At 37.6% G+C, this 17,958-nt stretch overlaps 1 protein-coding gene across 3 annotated transcripts in view; it reads left to right on the top strand.

The window, feature by feature from the left end:
• PIK3C2G (phosphatidylinositol-4-phosphate 3-kinase catalytic subunit type 2 gamma) overlaps window positions 1–17,958 on the top strand; it is a 275,977-nt gene that overhangs the window by 123,782 nt on the left and 134,237 nt on the right. For all 3 annotated transcript variants that reach the window (XM_062591246.1, XM_062591238.1, XM_062591256.1), the window contains exons 14-16: window positions 1,480–1,594; window positions 3,346–3,476; window positions 8,683–8,871. In XM_062591246.1, coding sequence (XP_062447230.1) covers window positions 1,480–1,594; window positions 3,346–3,476; window positions 8,683–8,871 — 435 coding nt within the window. The remainder of the gene's footprint in view (window positions 1–1,479; window positions 1,595–3,345; window positions 3,477–8,682; window positions 8,872–17,958) is intronic.

A 17,958-nucleotide genomic window follows, 5' to 3' on the forward strand; every position in this document is an offset into this window, starting at 1 on the left:
TATCACACAACTAGTTTCCTGAGTGTACTATTTGTTCACATCACAGTTCCTTCCTCTGCTCCCCTCCCTCTACACCTGTACCTGCAACTGCCAAAGAAAGTTTAGAAAATGTCATTGTCTTGACTCCTCCTGAGCCGTACTCTTCCAATAAAATGAAATGGTTGCACTAACAACATTAATAGCTTCAGAAGTGAAAAGCTAAAGTTAGCCCTAAATTCAATTTTGCACTGATTGTTGACTAAAAATGACATTGCAGGAGTTTCTTATTTCTTCTTCAGATGATTTCACAACAATTTATTTCTGTTCGCAGTTCAGAAGGTACTTTTTTTTCTAGCAATCTGCAAACACACTGGGATCAGAAAAGCCATCCAGGTTCTTTCGTGCCTCTACCATCCTCACCTCTGATAAAAGCTTTGGACTCAAAACTCATTTACCTGGCCTATTGTCTACGTTACAGTGGGCAGAGGAGAATTTAGCTTGTTTGTTCACAGCTTGATGGACTGGGCAGTGCTTGGAATAATAGTAATAAAAATTGCCAGTCGGTAGGGTCCCTTCCTACCTTACTGATTCTATGATTCTATGATTCTGAAGTCCAGGCTACTATATCTTTATTCTATATCTTTATTCAAGTACTGTATTTTTAATTCAAGTAGGATTAATTATGATTAGAATTTGCATCTGAGCTTTCTGATTTTATTTCAGTTCTCTGTACTGGATTAGGCTGACCTAGTATACACCATGCTTTTCCTCTCCGCAGACCATGTGCGTGCATGCATTTTTCTGATAAGATCTGTTTATGCGTGTAGTGCACAGACAGGCACTTGAGACCATAAACTTCTATCTGTCCAAAGACCACGTGCCATACATGCAGTACAAAAGTATCCCACTCAAACTCTTTCCAGCTCTGCATAGGCTCAAGTAGGATACTCCTGCCTCCCTGCCATCTACACATCCTGCCTGATAAAACCAGCAAGGGTCCTTTATTGTTGCAGTGGGTTATCATGGATTTCTTCTTTCTGTGGAATAAATATATGCTGCCCTTCCCTCCCTGCACCTCCACCTAATATAGAATATTGGTGTCTCACAGTCTTTTGGCGATACTTATCACCAAAATGAAATGCTGAGACAGAAATATGATATAATCCTAATTTTACACCTACTTTAAATGTCCACCCATGTCACACAAAAAGTCAGTGGTAAAGTGCAGTGTTGATCTGGAATTTATTGGCTCCTTGACTCATGTTGTAATCCTTGGAAAAGAACAGATGTTCCCACAGCAATGGAGGCCATCAATGTGCAACCACAACTGATCTAGGCCAGGTTTTTACTGGCCATGCAAAGATAAAAGCCTTGATCTCCTGCCACTTATCTCTTAAGACATCCAGTTCCATACTTTTTGATATAACTTCAATAATCCCTAGTTCATCTTGTCTCCAGTACTGATGCAGTATTTCTGTCTGTGTTTATTGGTATTTGCAGGCTGTTCATTCATGGTACTGTGCTGCTTAGCATGACATTGTACAGCACGTTTCCAACAACGATGATTGCTCCAGGCATCTGCAGTACTGATATTGTAGCCCCAGTAACATTGCAGGTAAGAATTATTCCATGAAAAAGCAAAGGAAAGTTTTGTTTTCCAATAAAGTCTAGGAAAAATGGCTCATCAAAACCACACAAATTAAAAATCTTATTTTCATTACAGCTTTCAAAGATAGATTTTTACTTCCATATCACAAGGTTTTCCAAAGGGATGGAAAAGTATAATTTTGCACAATGGCAAATATATATGATACTTTCTATATCAAATAAAATCTGTGAAGGGTACTTTTTGTTACTATTTTCTTTCCAGAAATAATTTGGCACAAATTACTGACTTGGTACCTGAGTTACTGCTGCCTTTTCAAATCTGAACTTCTCTTCCAAGAGCTATTGAACTGTGTGGTGTAATAAATGTAGCATACAGTAGCATACAGCTTGCAATTAAAATGAGTAGCATAAAGGGTCTGTAAGGGAAGTAGCTACACACAAAACATCAATATGTATCAGCATAGTTCTCCCTCAGTGGCTACATGCTGAGCACTTACTTACTAACTCTGGGTAGAATGGGGCTCTGAGTATTGAAAATACATTAAGTCTGCTTGGATGTTCTGTAACTTTTTCAGGTTGAATTAGTAACTGGATACTTCAAGAGCAAAGCCAGTTGTTTTCTGTATTAAAAAGCTGAGTCATTGTTGATAGATAACATATAAAAGCAGATAGCACAGATCAATGAGGCTAGCCTAAAAATGCGCTATTTTTAATAGACAAGCAAATGGAGATTTTCTACTCTGAGGAGCTCAAAGAAGACTCCTTAAAATAGCTCTCTCTTATTAATAATGAAAGAAAATTGAGAAAGTAGATGACTACTGATTTATAATCTCTCTCTGCTGAAAGAAACCAGACAGGAGGGTCTCTCCTTTTTTTACCACTTGTTCTCAATTATTCCCGTGTACGTGACAGTATCAGGCTCTGTGAACGTCCTGGAAATATTGCCATAAAATTAGCTTTTCTGATGTTACTGACATGACACTTGCATTTTATAAGGAATTCTTTTGTTCACCTTTAGAAGAGAGATATGTATCAAGCATATAGATAAGAGATCCTTTTATCCTACTTAGAGTAGTGCCCTTAGTGTGAGCTAATAGGCCAAAGCTGGCTGTACAAGTTGAGCTGGATTTTAAAGAACAATCTGAATTTTCACCAAATTCTGTATTCATATCCCCAAACACCTCCAGGTTTATAACTTTGATTGCATGCTTTTTTCTTTTCCTCTGTACCTTAAAAAACATTACTCTAAAACTTTGCATTTCTGAGGCCCATCTGGAAGTGCAAAGAATGAAAAATCAGTAGAGGCTGTACATATATGAAATTGAACATCCAGAATTGAAATCAAAAACCTAATTCCCTTCTTTGAACTGGAAAACTTGACATATGAATTATTCTTGCATCTAGTGTTAATGGAAGCTTTCTATTTCAGATCCATCTCTCATTAAGAACTAGGAAGGGAGGGAAAAAGGCAAAAACAAGCCTTGAGTTCATGCAGTTCTAACAAAACTGAAATACAGTGGATAAAATTCTTCTCAATGACAAAAGTCCCACTAACTTTGGCAGGTCAGGTTTATCACCAATGTATTTATGTAATATATATTACATGCAATGAACATTCGCAGAGAATTATCCTCTTTTTTTTCTCAACTATTTGGTATGCTTCCTGTACAAGTCCAAGATAACATTTATTAATAATTGTATCTGAGAATATATATTGTTGTCTCTCATTCTCTCTCTCTCACTCACTCTTTTTTCAAGATTGACTTTCCAGAAACTAACTTGGAGTTCATTAAGCCTGAACCTGAAGAGAAAAGAGGTGATCTTGAAGAACCAACCAAGGATTGCCTCAAGCATATTGCAAGACTTTCACAGACACATTCTCTCTTGCTGTAAGTTGTACCTAGATAGCCCTGCTGACTCTTGGGCTGTTTTTTTTTTTTTTTTCCCCTTTCTATTTTGTTATCTTTTCACATCCCTGAAGCGAGAAACCAATTTCTGATTTAAAAAAGATTTTCAGATGATGCAGTTTTCAGTAATAAATCTGTGTCAATATTAGCAAGAAAGCTTTCAGGTTCTATGAAAATCAGCATCCCTTAGTAATAATAAGCTCAAACTGTGAAATCACAGTAGCTAAATAGCATATAATCATTAGAAGGACAATCTTTGTCGAGTTCCATTATAAACAAGGAAAGGAGTATGCAAAATTTTGCTTTCATGGAGACATATAAGGACAAAGTGAAACAAAAACACATCATGTACACTAAGGCAGATTAGTAACTTCAGATATGTGTAGGTTACATTATTGAGTAGCATTAAGTACTCTATAAAATAACAATTTTAGATCTAATCACAGTGGAATTAGGAACATATGTGCTTACAGAGAGCTATCATACCAGTCTCAGTTAATTGTATTAATTAATCCATGATCAAAGACCAAAAGATGCGTTAGTAGTCCAATAACTAAATAACTTAAAGCCACTTCAGCCCTCCCAGTGTGATATGATGCACCTGTAAAGAAGATTTTTCTGTGCTGCTTTCTGTTTTTAGAAAATGATTCCTTTATAAAAACAGGGAGGAAAAAGATAGTATATTTAATGTTGACTTTATCTTTTTGAAAGGTAGGATGAATTTAAAAATTATTTATTATTAACCATGGTATCTGAGATTTGGTTATGTTTTATTTTATTTTTAAGAATGAATGGGAGATCAGTATCTTATTGTAAATAGCCACTGTGCCAGAGCACTGGCAAGTTGCCAACACAATTTCCACCTGCAAAAGGGATTCCAGAAATGATTTGGGGAACATCAGACCTATGAATCTTACCTCTATCCATGGCAAAACAGTTTTGGTTATGTAACAAGGAGTAGGATCATGAAGCATTTGTGTAAGCATGGAGAAATCTATCAGGCAGGTGCCAGAGTGGCTTCTGTGAATAGAAATCCTGACTCCCTAATCTGTTGCAGATGTAGAAGGTGATCACATAGACGCTGCGGATTCAGGGGCTGAGGGTGCATTTGAACTCTCAAAAAGCTCTGGTGAGGTTCTGCATCAAATATTGTTAAGGAAATGAGATTTCCCTGGATTTAGAGAAAAGATGATTAAAGGCAAAATTTGGATGCTTAATGGTGGCTTTTCAGAATGGAAATGAGTTGCCATTAGAGTCCGTCAGTACTAAATACTGGGACCAGTTTTATTCAGTATCATCATCATCAATGGTCTGGGGAAGGAAGGGGCAGTGAAATCTCCAAGTCCGTAGGTGATACTAAGCTCTGACAGATAGTCAAATGCTGTGTCAGTAGAGGGGAACTCTAGAGGCACCACACAAAACTAAACAGGCAGAAAAATGGCAGATGGGCTTCTGCGTGTGGATAATACCTTTAAGGGACAATATCTAAGGAAACATCATCTAAGCTGTCTCTACATGATACTGAACTCAGAAATAGCTGTTACAACTTAGGACAGAGGTCTTGGTATTACTGTTGACACTTCCCTGAAATCATGAGTACAATGTGAAGCAAACAGCCAGAAAAGCCAACTGGCTGTGGGGCAGCATCAGGAAGAGTATTGAGAACGAGTGAGACAGTGTCTAGCTGCTTTGCTGCTGTCTAAAACCTTGGCATGTTGTATTTTGAATATGCTACATAGTTCTGGCTCCAGAAGGACACAGCTGTGCCAGAAGAGGTACAGAGAAGAGCAACTAAATTGATTAAGGGAATGAAGCAGTTGCCTTACTAGGAAAAAATAAAAAGGCTGGGACTCTTCAGTTTGGAGCAGAGAAGGCCAAGCAGAATTTGATTGAGGCTTACAAAATTATGAAGGTACTGGTTATGTGAGCGTAGAATTGCTGTTCATCAGATTCCACTTTGTTGGAACTAGGGACACTTAATGAAGCAAGTAGGAGATCAGCTGGCAACAAATGCAAGAAAGTAGTTATTTAAACAATCAAGGTGTACCTCTAAAACTTGTGGACACAGAGAGTTGTGGAGGTAGATGACAGCATCACATTCATGAAGGCTATGCACAAATTTATGGACAACAGATCTGTAAGTGGATACAGCAAAGATGAGGCAAGGGTAGACCCTGTAGCATCGCTAATACAGCATTTTTGGATTCTGGGCAAATATAAGGGGAAGAGACCATAGAGAGTGGCCAAGTCCCTTTGCTTTCCCTTTTCCCTAAATAACATCTCCATCGACAATGTTGAGAGCAGAACACTGGGCAAGACAAGTCTGGGCTGCAATAGCATTTTGAAGTTTTTGAAGGAAGTAAATGAGATCATGACCACTCACGATGATTCCCAGAATTAACAGTGTCATTCTGAAATGTCTTTTTTTTTCTAGTTTTCCCTTCCATTATATTTATACAGTTATCTGTGGCTTTCTTCATTCACATCCCTTTCCAGTTGTTATTATAGTGTTCCACTCTATCATACAGTATTCTTTATTATTCTATGAATTATTTACAAGTAGTTCATTCAAGGTGGCGGTACTCACAGGAGTCACCAATACTTTTTTCAGCAACTGGGAATTTTGCAGATCAGATATGACTGTGGCTGCTACTAAGGCTTCCATAGCTGAAGATTCTTGGAGGAAAAAGATAGTCCTTGCTTTTTATATGCCTTGTTTTTATATGTCAAAGGAAAGAGAGGAATCTAGGCAGTCATTTAGTGGCAATATGTCCATATGATGCCTCAGGTACAATATAGAAATAAATCTGTAGTTGGAAGGTGCAAGAATACTCTCTCAGGCTGTAGTGATCCACCTGAAAGCAGAGCGAATATGTAAAAGGACAGAAAATGTCATTAACCCTATTGCAGAAAAAGAAGAAATAATGGTTAAAACTAGCCAACCATGTGGCTGTCCTTGTTAGAAAGAGGCTGCTGTGTCCAGCATCCTGATGGATGCAAGACTGCTGTGGCTCTGTGTGCCCAGGTCCAGCCATTAGCAAGACAGAGCACACATTCCCAGGAGGCACGCACACGCAGGACACAGACAGCAGGCCAACACAGACAGAAAGCAGACCCTCACCAGCCCCGACATAAACACGCAGCACTCCCACAAACGTAAGCGGCATGGACAGACCAGTTTTGTTCCTTTTTTCTAGCTGGTCAGGATCAAAGTCCGCTAGTGGAACATATGTATACATACATATGAATATGTATACATATATATTTGTATTGATTATCAAAATAACAATCACTCCGGCAGTTGGTCTTAGGTGGTCTATGCAGTAATTGATCCCCAATGTCCCTGCTCTCCCCAGTTGCTGCCACCCAGATGTACAAGCCCCCAAGGTGCACAGCTGCTGTTTGAAAGCTTAAAAGTTTCTATTTAAAGTCAATATATGAACGGGGTCATTTAACTGATCTGTCCTGCTGAATACCACCTAAATGCAAAGGAAAACAAGACAGATAGGCAATAGACTCTTAGGGCCTAACTTTATCTCTTTTTTTTTCTGTTTGTGAATTCTACTTCACACAAATATAAAGGTGTGTCTGTTGACCTGAAAGACATGCTGCGAATTCTGACACTGCAAGTAAGATACTTTTCTTAAAATAATTACTAAAAGTCATGATGGAATTTGTATCATAGGTAGGTTCTTCTACTGCATGCATTTATGACCTTGTTCTCCTAGTGGAAAAAGAATAAACGTTCAATCCTGTGACATTAGAAAATACCATATCCATCTCTATACAGCCAGTCTCTGTTCCTGAGTGCCTGGCAATTCAAAATTTCAATGAAGAAAAATTCTCCAGTGCCTGTGCAGCCAATGTATGTCATTGCTGTGAGCTATGAAAGCCACAATCTTAATAGAATTTGAGAAGGGATAAGATATTTATTTGGCTAAGAATGTCCCAAATTATTGCAAGTAGAAAGAAGACAACTTTGGAAGGGATGCGAACATTTGGATTTTCAGCCCTGCTTACACTTCCAGATAATGAAACACTTGCCTGGAAACAAACTATTTACTTAATGCCTTCTACAACATATCTCAGACCTTTTTCTGAAATACCTAGATCTGTTTAATGTCACAGTTAGGAAATCGAACTAAGCAGATGGATCACAGATTTAGTCTAGCAGGACCAAAGGAGTCCATGTTCCTCTTGGCTTCAGTAATGATTTGTGTCAACTGGAGATTACTTTGCTCTCTCTCAGTTTGTTTTTGAAGGCTCTGATATCATATTAAGACTATCAGAGCTTTTTCTTTCACAGGGAACTTCTTTTGTATTCTGATGATACTGAAGCCTAGGATTTAATATAGAGAAGCAAAGACCTCTGAATTGTTGACAAATCAGATTACATAGCAAGAATTATTCTGAAGTACCTCTCTCTATGGTGAAATATGGAGTAATGACAAAGCATTTTATCAATATGTCACTCAGCCACCTAATATCTCTGTGAGGAAGTCAGTATTGCATCCTTTTTTGTAAGTACGATGAAGCATGATATGCTAGACCTTGCAAACAGAGAAGTTGCTACGGAGAAGCTTTCCTTCTCTTCAAATTCATACAAATACTAGGGAAAAATCACTCTGTGTGAGCATTCTTGTTTACTTGGGCACATGCATGCATGTGCCTAACCCCATTTTAAATGCAAATATGCTAAAAAGATAGACAAACCTGCACTAAATAGTCAAAGCAAGGGCAAGAGTGAAAGCTATGGCTAGCATGTTCTGTCCCTAGTTGTTACAGAAGTTAATTGGAGATAGTGTGTAGGAATGGGTGTAACAATAATTTATCCAGTAAGAATTGCACCTTCTCTATTGCACTGTCTCTGCTGGAAAACCCTGGCAAACAAAAACAACAGCAAAGATAGTAGAGAAGGAAGATGAGAGTGCTTGGGAAGTGAAATAACCATATGTGTGTGTCTTTTGACACTTCATTTTTATATGACCAAAGGCAGACAGATCCAGAATATAAGCACCACTTTTCTTATAAGAGCTGGTCTACAGAAAATGGTACTCAAAGGAAAACAAGTACTTAGCCAAAAAGCTATGTACTGTATGACTCAGCCCCTATGTACAATAAAGTTTGTTGCTACACAAAGCTCCAGGTGGTTTTAATTTCAAACTGAATTTCGAATCTTCTCTTCCAGACTCTCAGAGCAAAAGAAAAGAATATTATGGTTTTACCGTTACTATTGCAATAATCAAAATTGCTCCCTTCCTTTGGTACTGGGTAGTGTACCCAGTTGGGATCGAACATCTGTGTCAGAAATGTATGCTGTGTTGAGGAGATGGAGATTTTCTAACCCTCTGGAGGCACTTGGGCTCCTGACATTCAGGTAAGAGAAAATTAACCAAGTCAGAAAATAACAATAAACAGAGTGGTCATGTGCAGATTAATTCAGCACTTTGATTTGCTCAGCATAGTATCATGTTCTGGTTCATTGACTGTCTGCTTTCAGCTCTGTCTCTGAGTCAAAGTGAAGATGTACTTGAAACTCCTGCAATGACCTTGAGTTGAATGAGCTAGCCCTGCCTTCCTGGTTGAGAAGGTTTTCTATTTTTCAGGATAATGAAAAAGGTATTTCATTCTATATAGCAGATTCAGGCAGTTTCTGGTAACAGGTGATTGCTCAAATACTTAGCACTTACATATCACTTTGTATATTCAAACTACTGTACAGACATGAAGTCAGTGACAGGAGATAAAGAGGACTGAACTATGCTTCCAGATTGTGATACCATATAAATACGTACAATCTCACCTGTAATCGCTCTTTATAAGAAAAATAGAACGAAACTTTGGAATCTGTTCCCGTCACTTTGAATAAATTCAATTGTGATTCCTTATGTTACACCCCTGTTTATCATACTGGGAGTGGATTGTGTGTTGGAAGGCTTTCTTGATGTTTGAGATAGTCTTATCTGTGTTGTAATACTGAGTGTCAGGGGACAGAATCTGTGTCAGCAGTTACATTTCCTCCAAAAACTTGGGGGATGTTTAGTATTAAGCAATCTACTTGTGAAAACATCAAACCTATGGGTAATATCGTTGAGCAGATGTTGTATTATCAAGTCCTTGCTTGTCCAGGTAAACACGACCTGCACTTGCTTTGCAATCTCAGTTCCTCATTATACACAGAAGCTTTAGAAAAAAATACTTCACTTATACCTGTTCGTGATGAATAGGGATTGTACGCACTTGTAACTCACCTCCATGTTATTAAAAAATAGTTACTTAAGAATCTAAACCTAGCCGTAGACTGTTATTTCCTTCTAGAAGAGTATACCTCTTTCTCAGGTTTATATCTGAACTGAAATATTAGCAGTTTCACGTGTGAATGTGTGTCCTTTTTATGTTTAGTGAGAATGATGGAAAGAAAGATCTTGAAAGATCAGGTTTTGGAGCATTTCATGTGTATCGTATTTACCATTATTAAAAGATTAGAATTCATTTGTAATTTATAAGAGAATCATGTAGAAAGGAGTATATGGGCAACATGTTGTCATCCACACCCCAGAATGGCAAAAGATTTTAAGACAGTTTGTCAGGCTTTCAGAGGCGACCTCGTATCTAATTTTGATTCTGTGTGTGGATGGCATTTTTGCAAACAAAGAGCTTGATTGTTCTTTGAAGATGAAGATCGGCATTGGGGTGTGGTGCAGAATATTAGTCCTGTCAGTGCTTCGCAGGGTACTTAATACGACTCAGCCTGTCACAAAGCTTCTCAGTATGTAGTAGATGCAGTGTTCCTGCTTTCATTCTGGCTAGCTCAAAGGTCTGTGGTATGGAAAGATAGGAAGATGTCACCACTTTGTCTCTCCTAGTGCCACTCTTCGGAGTGGCTGGCACCAGCAGCAGCAAGCAGCACGAAAGAACCAGAAATGCTTCTGATGAGGACCTTAGTTGGTCTGTCCCTTTAATTGCATCTTCTCAAAGAAGATGATAAAATCAATCTGTTTTTTACTTCACGGAGGCATTTTAAAGAACTTCTGGATCACACCTTAAGAAGCAGAGGGACTGCGTTTTCCTAAAGTTCCCTGGCTTCAGAGAGGTCTAGGCTGCTTCACTTAACTGCTATGAGATGATGTGTATATGCAAATTGAGACAGTTGAAGGAGCAGGCCACTTTCTGTATAAATGGATTGCTGAGGTTTCTTCTGTCTCCATCCCCCCCCCCCCCCCCCAATTTCAATCATTTTGAAAAGTAAAGTGGCACTGCATAGCACCATTACCTTCACTGGCTTTGAATTGTAGGTTCCCTAACCAAGCTGTTTTTGAAGGTTAACTCAACTCTAGCGTGTATTATGCCTGGCTCTAACAATTCTTCAGCTCACTTCCTGACTTCTATCATCAATAAAGCAGCTCTAATTTCTTGTGATTACTGAGATACAGCTGAAAGATCCACGTTCATCTAAAACATGGACAGAGTATAAAAGAAATTTTCTTTATCCACATTTATTTGCTAGTACTTGTATTAGCATCACTATAGGTAAGCAAAATGGATTAGGGCTGATCCTTGTCTACGTGTATGGCTAACATAATGCAGGAATATGAGAAAAGCTGTATTAAATCAGACAGTCAGTGCATCCTGTCTCTGGCAGTGACCAGATGCCTGGGGAAGACAATGAGAATGGGGCAAACATAAGGACATTTTGCTGCTCTCCCAGTTTCCATTAATCTGGAGCTCAGGGAATTCCTGAGACAGAAGTTTTTTATGTTTTTATGTTTTCTTTTTACTTTGATTAATTTTTCAAATCACTTTTGATTCCACACAAACATTCAGTATATGGAACATCCTGTGGCGAGGAGATCCACAGTTCAGCTATATGTTGTGTCACTTGAATATGAAATCTTTATATATGAAGATCAGCAATTTCAAACCTGCCAGGATTTTGGATGCCTCCTTTGCTGGAACTTCATCTTGCAATGTCTTAGGAGATCTGAATTCCTGTGAGCATCTACTTAGTCATAACACGTGCTAGGGTACTCAGAATTTCTAGTTACTTGTGTAAGTTTTGGGCTAGGGAATCTAAATTATCCCTCCTTTAAAATAAAGAGGAAGAATCTGTATATCTGTTATCACATTTATAAGGATAAAAAAAAAAGAAAAAGAAATCATTGGAGGTGCTGTCAAGTTAGAAGTCAGCATCTCACTCACAGAGCTTAAGGAGTTTTGTCATGACCCGTCATATCGAGCCCCAATGTCCTGCATATGGGTTTGAACTCTTTTTGTGATTTGCTGAAGCTTTTAAATCAGCTGTTCACAACACATCTAAATTTGGAGTTCAATAGACATTTCTTGTTCTTCAAGCATGTCTCTCCTTCTGTCTCTCCTTCTGCTTGTCTCTTCTTCCACTTTGCAGGCACATCTCAAGGCAGCCAAATAGTAACATACTCATTAATGCAGTAGAAAAGAGGAACTTTCATAAATTGGAAACATAATCATGGTACATTTCACAGATAAATTCAGTAGCAACCTTGCATCTAGTACTTGCATCAAGTGTATTAATTCTCACAGCCATAGGAGCCAATGCTTAAAAAACAATTTAAAAAACAGTGACTATTTCTTTACTCAGTGCAGATGGAGGTGTAGAGGGAGTGCAGAATAAGATTTTACACTTTTAGTTTTGCCTCTAATTTCAGGGAAGGGTGATTATAAGCCATTGCATGAAAAATAGATTTTTTCCTAAGGCAGAGGCTGTAAAGCGGCCCCTCCTTCCCAGCAATGCTTGTTGCTGCCCTGTACATTTTACCATTGATGTCACTTACTGGGTTTGGTAAAAAGCCAAGCTTTAGTGGAGTTAAAGCTTCTCTAACTATATCTACTTAGCATGGTACACTAGCCAGGGAAATGATACCAGGACACTTGTTTACTCAGAGGGTTTTCTTAGTGATGGAGATAAGCCAAAAACAGTGTTATAAATGCCATCATATATGGTGTAGTGCTAGCATGCCTATGTTTTCTGTATGTATAGAACAGCTGTACTTACAAATTGTTGTCATGTTGTTTTGTTTTTCAAATTATTTAAAATTTGAGGCAAAATATGTTCATTATCCTAAAAAGCAGATAGCCTGAGAACAATATTCAGTTCATCTGAAATGGCAGGGCTTCAAAGCACCATAGAGCCTCCTACTGAATGTTTGCTTTAGACTTCTTTTTCTGGCATGTCTAGAGTACTCTTGCAGTCAGGTATCATGGCTAGGAAGGCTTGATTCTGAACTAGAATCCAAAATCAGCAGTCAGAAAAACACTATCATACTTTACAGCATTATGTGAGGATAGGGCAACTCTGAAGGGAAAACTTTTATCAGTCATCAACTGAGGTAAAGAAATTACCTCTCTGATAGACTTACCAGTTTTTCTTAAAAAAATCCTGCTAAATTCTTGCTATGTCAGGGCAACTGCACAGATCAGGGCATTCCCCCTAAAACCATCTGCTGAATCAAAGGTTCTTGAGGTTGAACATGCAGGTATAAGAGGGATTTTGTACTGCCTTGCGTAATCCCCTTCGTAGAGCAGGCAGAGGCATTGGGGTATGGAAAGATGAGACTCTTCCTGCCCCTCCCTGGCCAGAGAAATTACCCTTTTGGTTAGAGTATTCCTCAGCCTTTTACTCTCATGATATTACTGTTGCTTTTTACATTATGTAGCGGGGTGTCTGTTGAGTTTCAGAGTTTAGAATATATATACCAGTATATTACGAAACTCACTTTCTAACTGATAATTATAATCAAACGCAATACCTTGAGGCCAGATTTTGTTCTTGCACCTTTGAAAGCCAGATTCATTTTTTAAGTGTTGAATCAAGTTGTCATGTGTTTAATAAAACAGAATTTAGACTGTTTCCTGCAAGTTCACAACAGAATACCCTAAAGAGTATTTATCAAAAAGATACAGCAAGAGCAAGAGCTTATCTTACCAGTACATGTCTTCCCTGTTTGTATCTTATTTAGTTTTAAAGACTGTAGTAGTATATCAATATTGAAAGCAAACATGGGCTTATGCAAAGAAATAGAATATGAACAAAGCAAAAATGTAAACTTAATTTGATACTTTGCTGTACAGAAGACTACCGATAAAGCTTTAAAATGGCTTTGTAGTAATGCACATGAAATTTAGTGATAACTTATGTTATATTATGTAATCTAGTTTGTTAGGAATAGACAGCTCTTAATAATACATAGCAGACTATGATTAATTCCCTAGTCTTTTCACTACTTATAACCTTTGGTAGCTTCCTTGCGAAATATGAAGGACATTAGCAGGACAACTAGTAAGGGAGAGCTAGGTAGGGTAAGGCATGCTTTCTGTACCTAAATGTGTACTCTAATCAGAAAATTATAGATAAGCAACTGTTTTCCATATTTGGTCTTTCTTTTCTTTGGGTTTAACATAACTGTCAACAAAGTTTGTCTCCAAGATTGGGAGAACCTTCTAAACCATAGTGGTTTCATACAGTTAAACCTTTCTTGTTCATTTCTTCCTATTATTCCTATTAACATAGAGTATTGTTTCACGTAGGGTCTCCATGACATCTTAAACTTATTGTAGTCAAAAGATCTTTTAGACATTATATATGAACATTAGTTAAAGTATGCTTTCCATGAGTAAATTCTACACATCCATGAAAATCTGGTGTCCTTTTTAATAATGGTATTTGCTCTTTCTATGCTTCCTTCCAGTCCTTACCATTTTGTAGTTTTCATACACTCACAGTGTTTTGTGTAGAAGCTTTCAGAGGAATGAAAAAATTTCAACAACAAAAAGGAAAAAAAATCCTGCTGGTGTCTACCATAACAAAAATGCTAAAACTAAGTTCCCTACCTGTTATTCTTTAAATATGTTCTCTCTTACAGTCTAATTGGTTTTTAAATACTTAAACTGTTGCCTAAAGCTTAACTCTGTATTCTTTTAAACTGTTATTGTATACTTTCTCTCCTGACATAGTTGCAGCGGTTAGTTGCATGCTATCCTTTACTTGTTAGAGGGCTTTGGGTTTTGAATTGCTATCTTGATTCTAGCAGTTTGCTACCTCTGCCTTCGTTGTTTACAACAGACCTAATGTAATGTGCTTCATGGGATCTTTCCTTTTGCAAGACTGCAACCGAATTTAAAGTTCATACTTAAAATGTGAGGGGAGTTGCAGAACTGTATGGCATGTTACAAGCCTCTAGCAGAAAGGATGGCACATGAAAGGTGATGTTCTCCGCAGAGACTCTCAGATGCTAGAAAAAGTAGTGAATTGTACTACTCCATTTACCTGTCAAATATCCTCCAGATATTTGAGACTATGTAATAAAATTAGGATAATATAACTGTTAAAAATGAAATGCACACCGCAGCAGCATTAACTTTTCTGTTTGGATCTGATTTAGCTGAAAAATATAGCTAGACAAATAGTTCCCTACTGACTATCTGTATGAAAAGAATCAAAGGCTGTAAGTTATTCTTACATCTAAAGCAAACTGTAGTTTATGTTCATTCAGCTCAAAATTCAACTTTTTCAGAAGTTGTTGTAAAGTCTCAAAGCACACCTAACTACGTAGAGGGAAATTATAAAATGGATGGCTGTCAGTTATCTGTATTATGCAGGGAGGAAGGAGTAAAACAGTGTGATTATAAAACAGCAAAAGAGGTGTTGAAGTTAAATATCAAAGGAAATCAGTTTCATAATTTAAGAAGAATCCAAGCTGCAAGACAACCTCTGAAGGGGAAATTTGGAAATCCTGCTTAGTGTGAATTGTTGCTAAGGGCTAGACACAGAAACCATCATTTACATATTGCTTTTTCTTCAGTAGTGTTTCTGAGTGTATAAGCCTGGAACAAACTTACAAGAAGTCACAGTCCATGTTGTAGAGCAGTTGTTACCTGAAGGGAGGACAAACAAAATAACTAGAAAAAGAAAGCTACAATATGTCCCAACATGTTCAGGCAGGTGACTGGGGAACAGACTGGTTCTTTTCATTTGGATTTATTGACAAATAGCTTCTTTGTCAAGAAAAAAAGGAAAAAAAAAAAAAAAGAACATCTAAAAGCAATTGGAAACCTTGGTCAAAATTACCAAATAATTTGAAGTAGTAAAAATATAAAGAAATATATAAAGAAATATAAAAATATAAAGAAAGAGTCACATAAGCAGTGTTATGCTGGTTTTGTTTTAGGCTATTTTTCTCACTAACTTCACAAAGGGGTTTTGGTGACAATCATAAAAGAGCTAGGGAGAGAGGGTGCTGAATCTCCTGCCCCTCAGAAGCCACTGTCATAAGGCACTAGTTGGGACTGTGGTAGTCGCTGTTTCAAATCCTTGCCAAAAATGATCTGATGAGCTCAGGTTTCTTGGGCGAGCAGCCGGAGCACAGGGCTGTTCGCTCCGTTGTAATACAGTGATCTTATCTGCCTGGTTGCAGCATTTTCGGGAGGTATAAATCATTACATATTCATCACAGCCAGCCCTGGAACTCAGCTGTCCCCTAATCTCCATGCTATGAAGCTACTTCTCCTAGGCCTAGAGCAATTTCTTGCATTCAGTCACTGAGCCAAAAAATCAATTAATTGTGTCCTCTAATCAAGAATAATTTATGAACTACTGAAATCAGATTTGACACAGCACTCAGAAGTTTGCCAGATTATTCACCGGAAAACCCCTCTAGTCCTAATTGATTAGAAGACTGCAAGAAGAGAAAGTTTCCAGCAGCATCAAGGATAGAGTTCTTTATTCAGACCAGCTTCTGGACCTTACCATGTTAGTGGCTTTTAAAGCTTAGTTAGTGGCAAATAAAGCTTGTGAATGTAAGCATGAATAGCAAAAGTACCTAAAAATACTCTTTGAATTTGTAAGGATTACTGCAACTAATTTTTATGAGGGTGCTGAATGTTTGCTCAGATTCTTAAATACAAATGTACGGGGAAAAATAGATAGCATTTGATATTTTTCTGTTGTTCCTGTGGCCCTAAACAACATTGAAATTCAAGAGAGCGATGGGTATTACGTTTGAGGCTTAACAAATTGTCAGGTCTTTCAAAACAGTTCAACTCCGCTTCAAGCCGACCTTGAAATTTACATGCCGAAGGAAACAGTTTAGTAATCAAGAGCAATAAATTACCCCAAATCTCATGCAGGAACAGAGTGACAAGAGCCATGTTTCCCAAAAAAACCTGACCTCTAGATTTTTCACTGCAGTGCCTATGCTCTGAAGCTCATCGTTATTCTAATCACATCTCATAGAAATAATTGTGGTCACTTAGATATGGCCCTAGTCTTGACTTTTGGCAAATCAGTTTGAAAGAAATCAAATGTTAGATTATCTGGAAATGCTGAGATGATTAAAATAATTTTATACATTCTGTGTTTAGCTGGAAACATACAGTTTTTCTCATCATAATATTGGCAATATTCAAATGTGGGCTGCTAGTAAGGACAAGCAGTAGCTAAGTAATAACGTTTTATGCTTGACTTGGTGCCTGTAAAGAACGTATTTCACTCTTCAGTAACCTGTTGAACTTGGCAAGAAGGGAAAGGGAAAGACTAATTTTCATATTATCTGCACAGTCTTGGCGTACAAGCTTTTGGAGCAATAGCATAATTAGATGATAGGATGATATACACGGAATTAATTTTTTTTTAATATAGGATGATATACACGGAATTAATTTTTTTTTAATATACAGTCTTTATTCAAATGTGTTTTGTTCTCAATAGGCATGTAAATATTAGAGTGGCAACTTCATATTCCTAATAGATTGTCTAGAATTAAAAAAGAATAAAAATTAACCTTTGCAAAATAAGCTAATTTGGGACTAAAATAATCTATCCCTCCCTCCCCATCAAGACCCTCTCATCATTAGACAAACAATTATAGACTTTATTAAAAGCACCATCAAATATGTGCTATAACTGATAAAATATTAAAATTTGAACCAAGCAGTATTGCTAAAGTGGAGTTTGAAAGTGCAGATAATTGTGACATAGAAGCCAGGCCTTTCAAGTTGGTGCAAATATCAATCATTTGTTTTCTAAATGTGTGTGTTTTTATTAGGTGTCCTGCAGTTAATTTGATGATCAAAGCATACGTGTGTTGGGGAGTATATATTATTTTTCTTCGGTTTACTTTATTAAACATAAGTGTGCCATTATACTTCTGAACACTTACAAGTTCTTCTCCTTGTCTCGTGATAGCAATCAGCAGTAATTGCTGCCAAAGTGGTGCTATCTCTTGTGTTTGCAAGCGGATATATTATTGGAAAAACGTGCTGGCTGGAAAGCTGGGAACAGAGCAGTCTGCCTTTAGAGCACAGATAGCAGTAATACTGGTGGGCCCGTGATGCCTTCTGCCATACATGACAGTTCTGATTTCAAAGGATTTCCTCTAGGCTGAATTGACAGCAGAATCCGCAGCCTTTACTCCTCAGCTTGCATGCATGC

The sequence above is a fragment of the Rhea pennata genome, chromosome 1, assembly GCF_028389875.1.
Source record: "Rhea pennata isolate bPtePen1 chromosome 1, bPtePen1.pri, whole genome shotgun sequence".
NCBI classification, from domain to species: domain Eukaryota; kingdom Metazoa; phylum Chordata; class Aves; order Rheiformes; family Rheidae; genus Rhea; species Rhea pennata.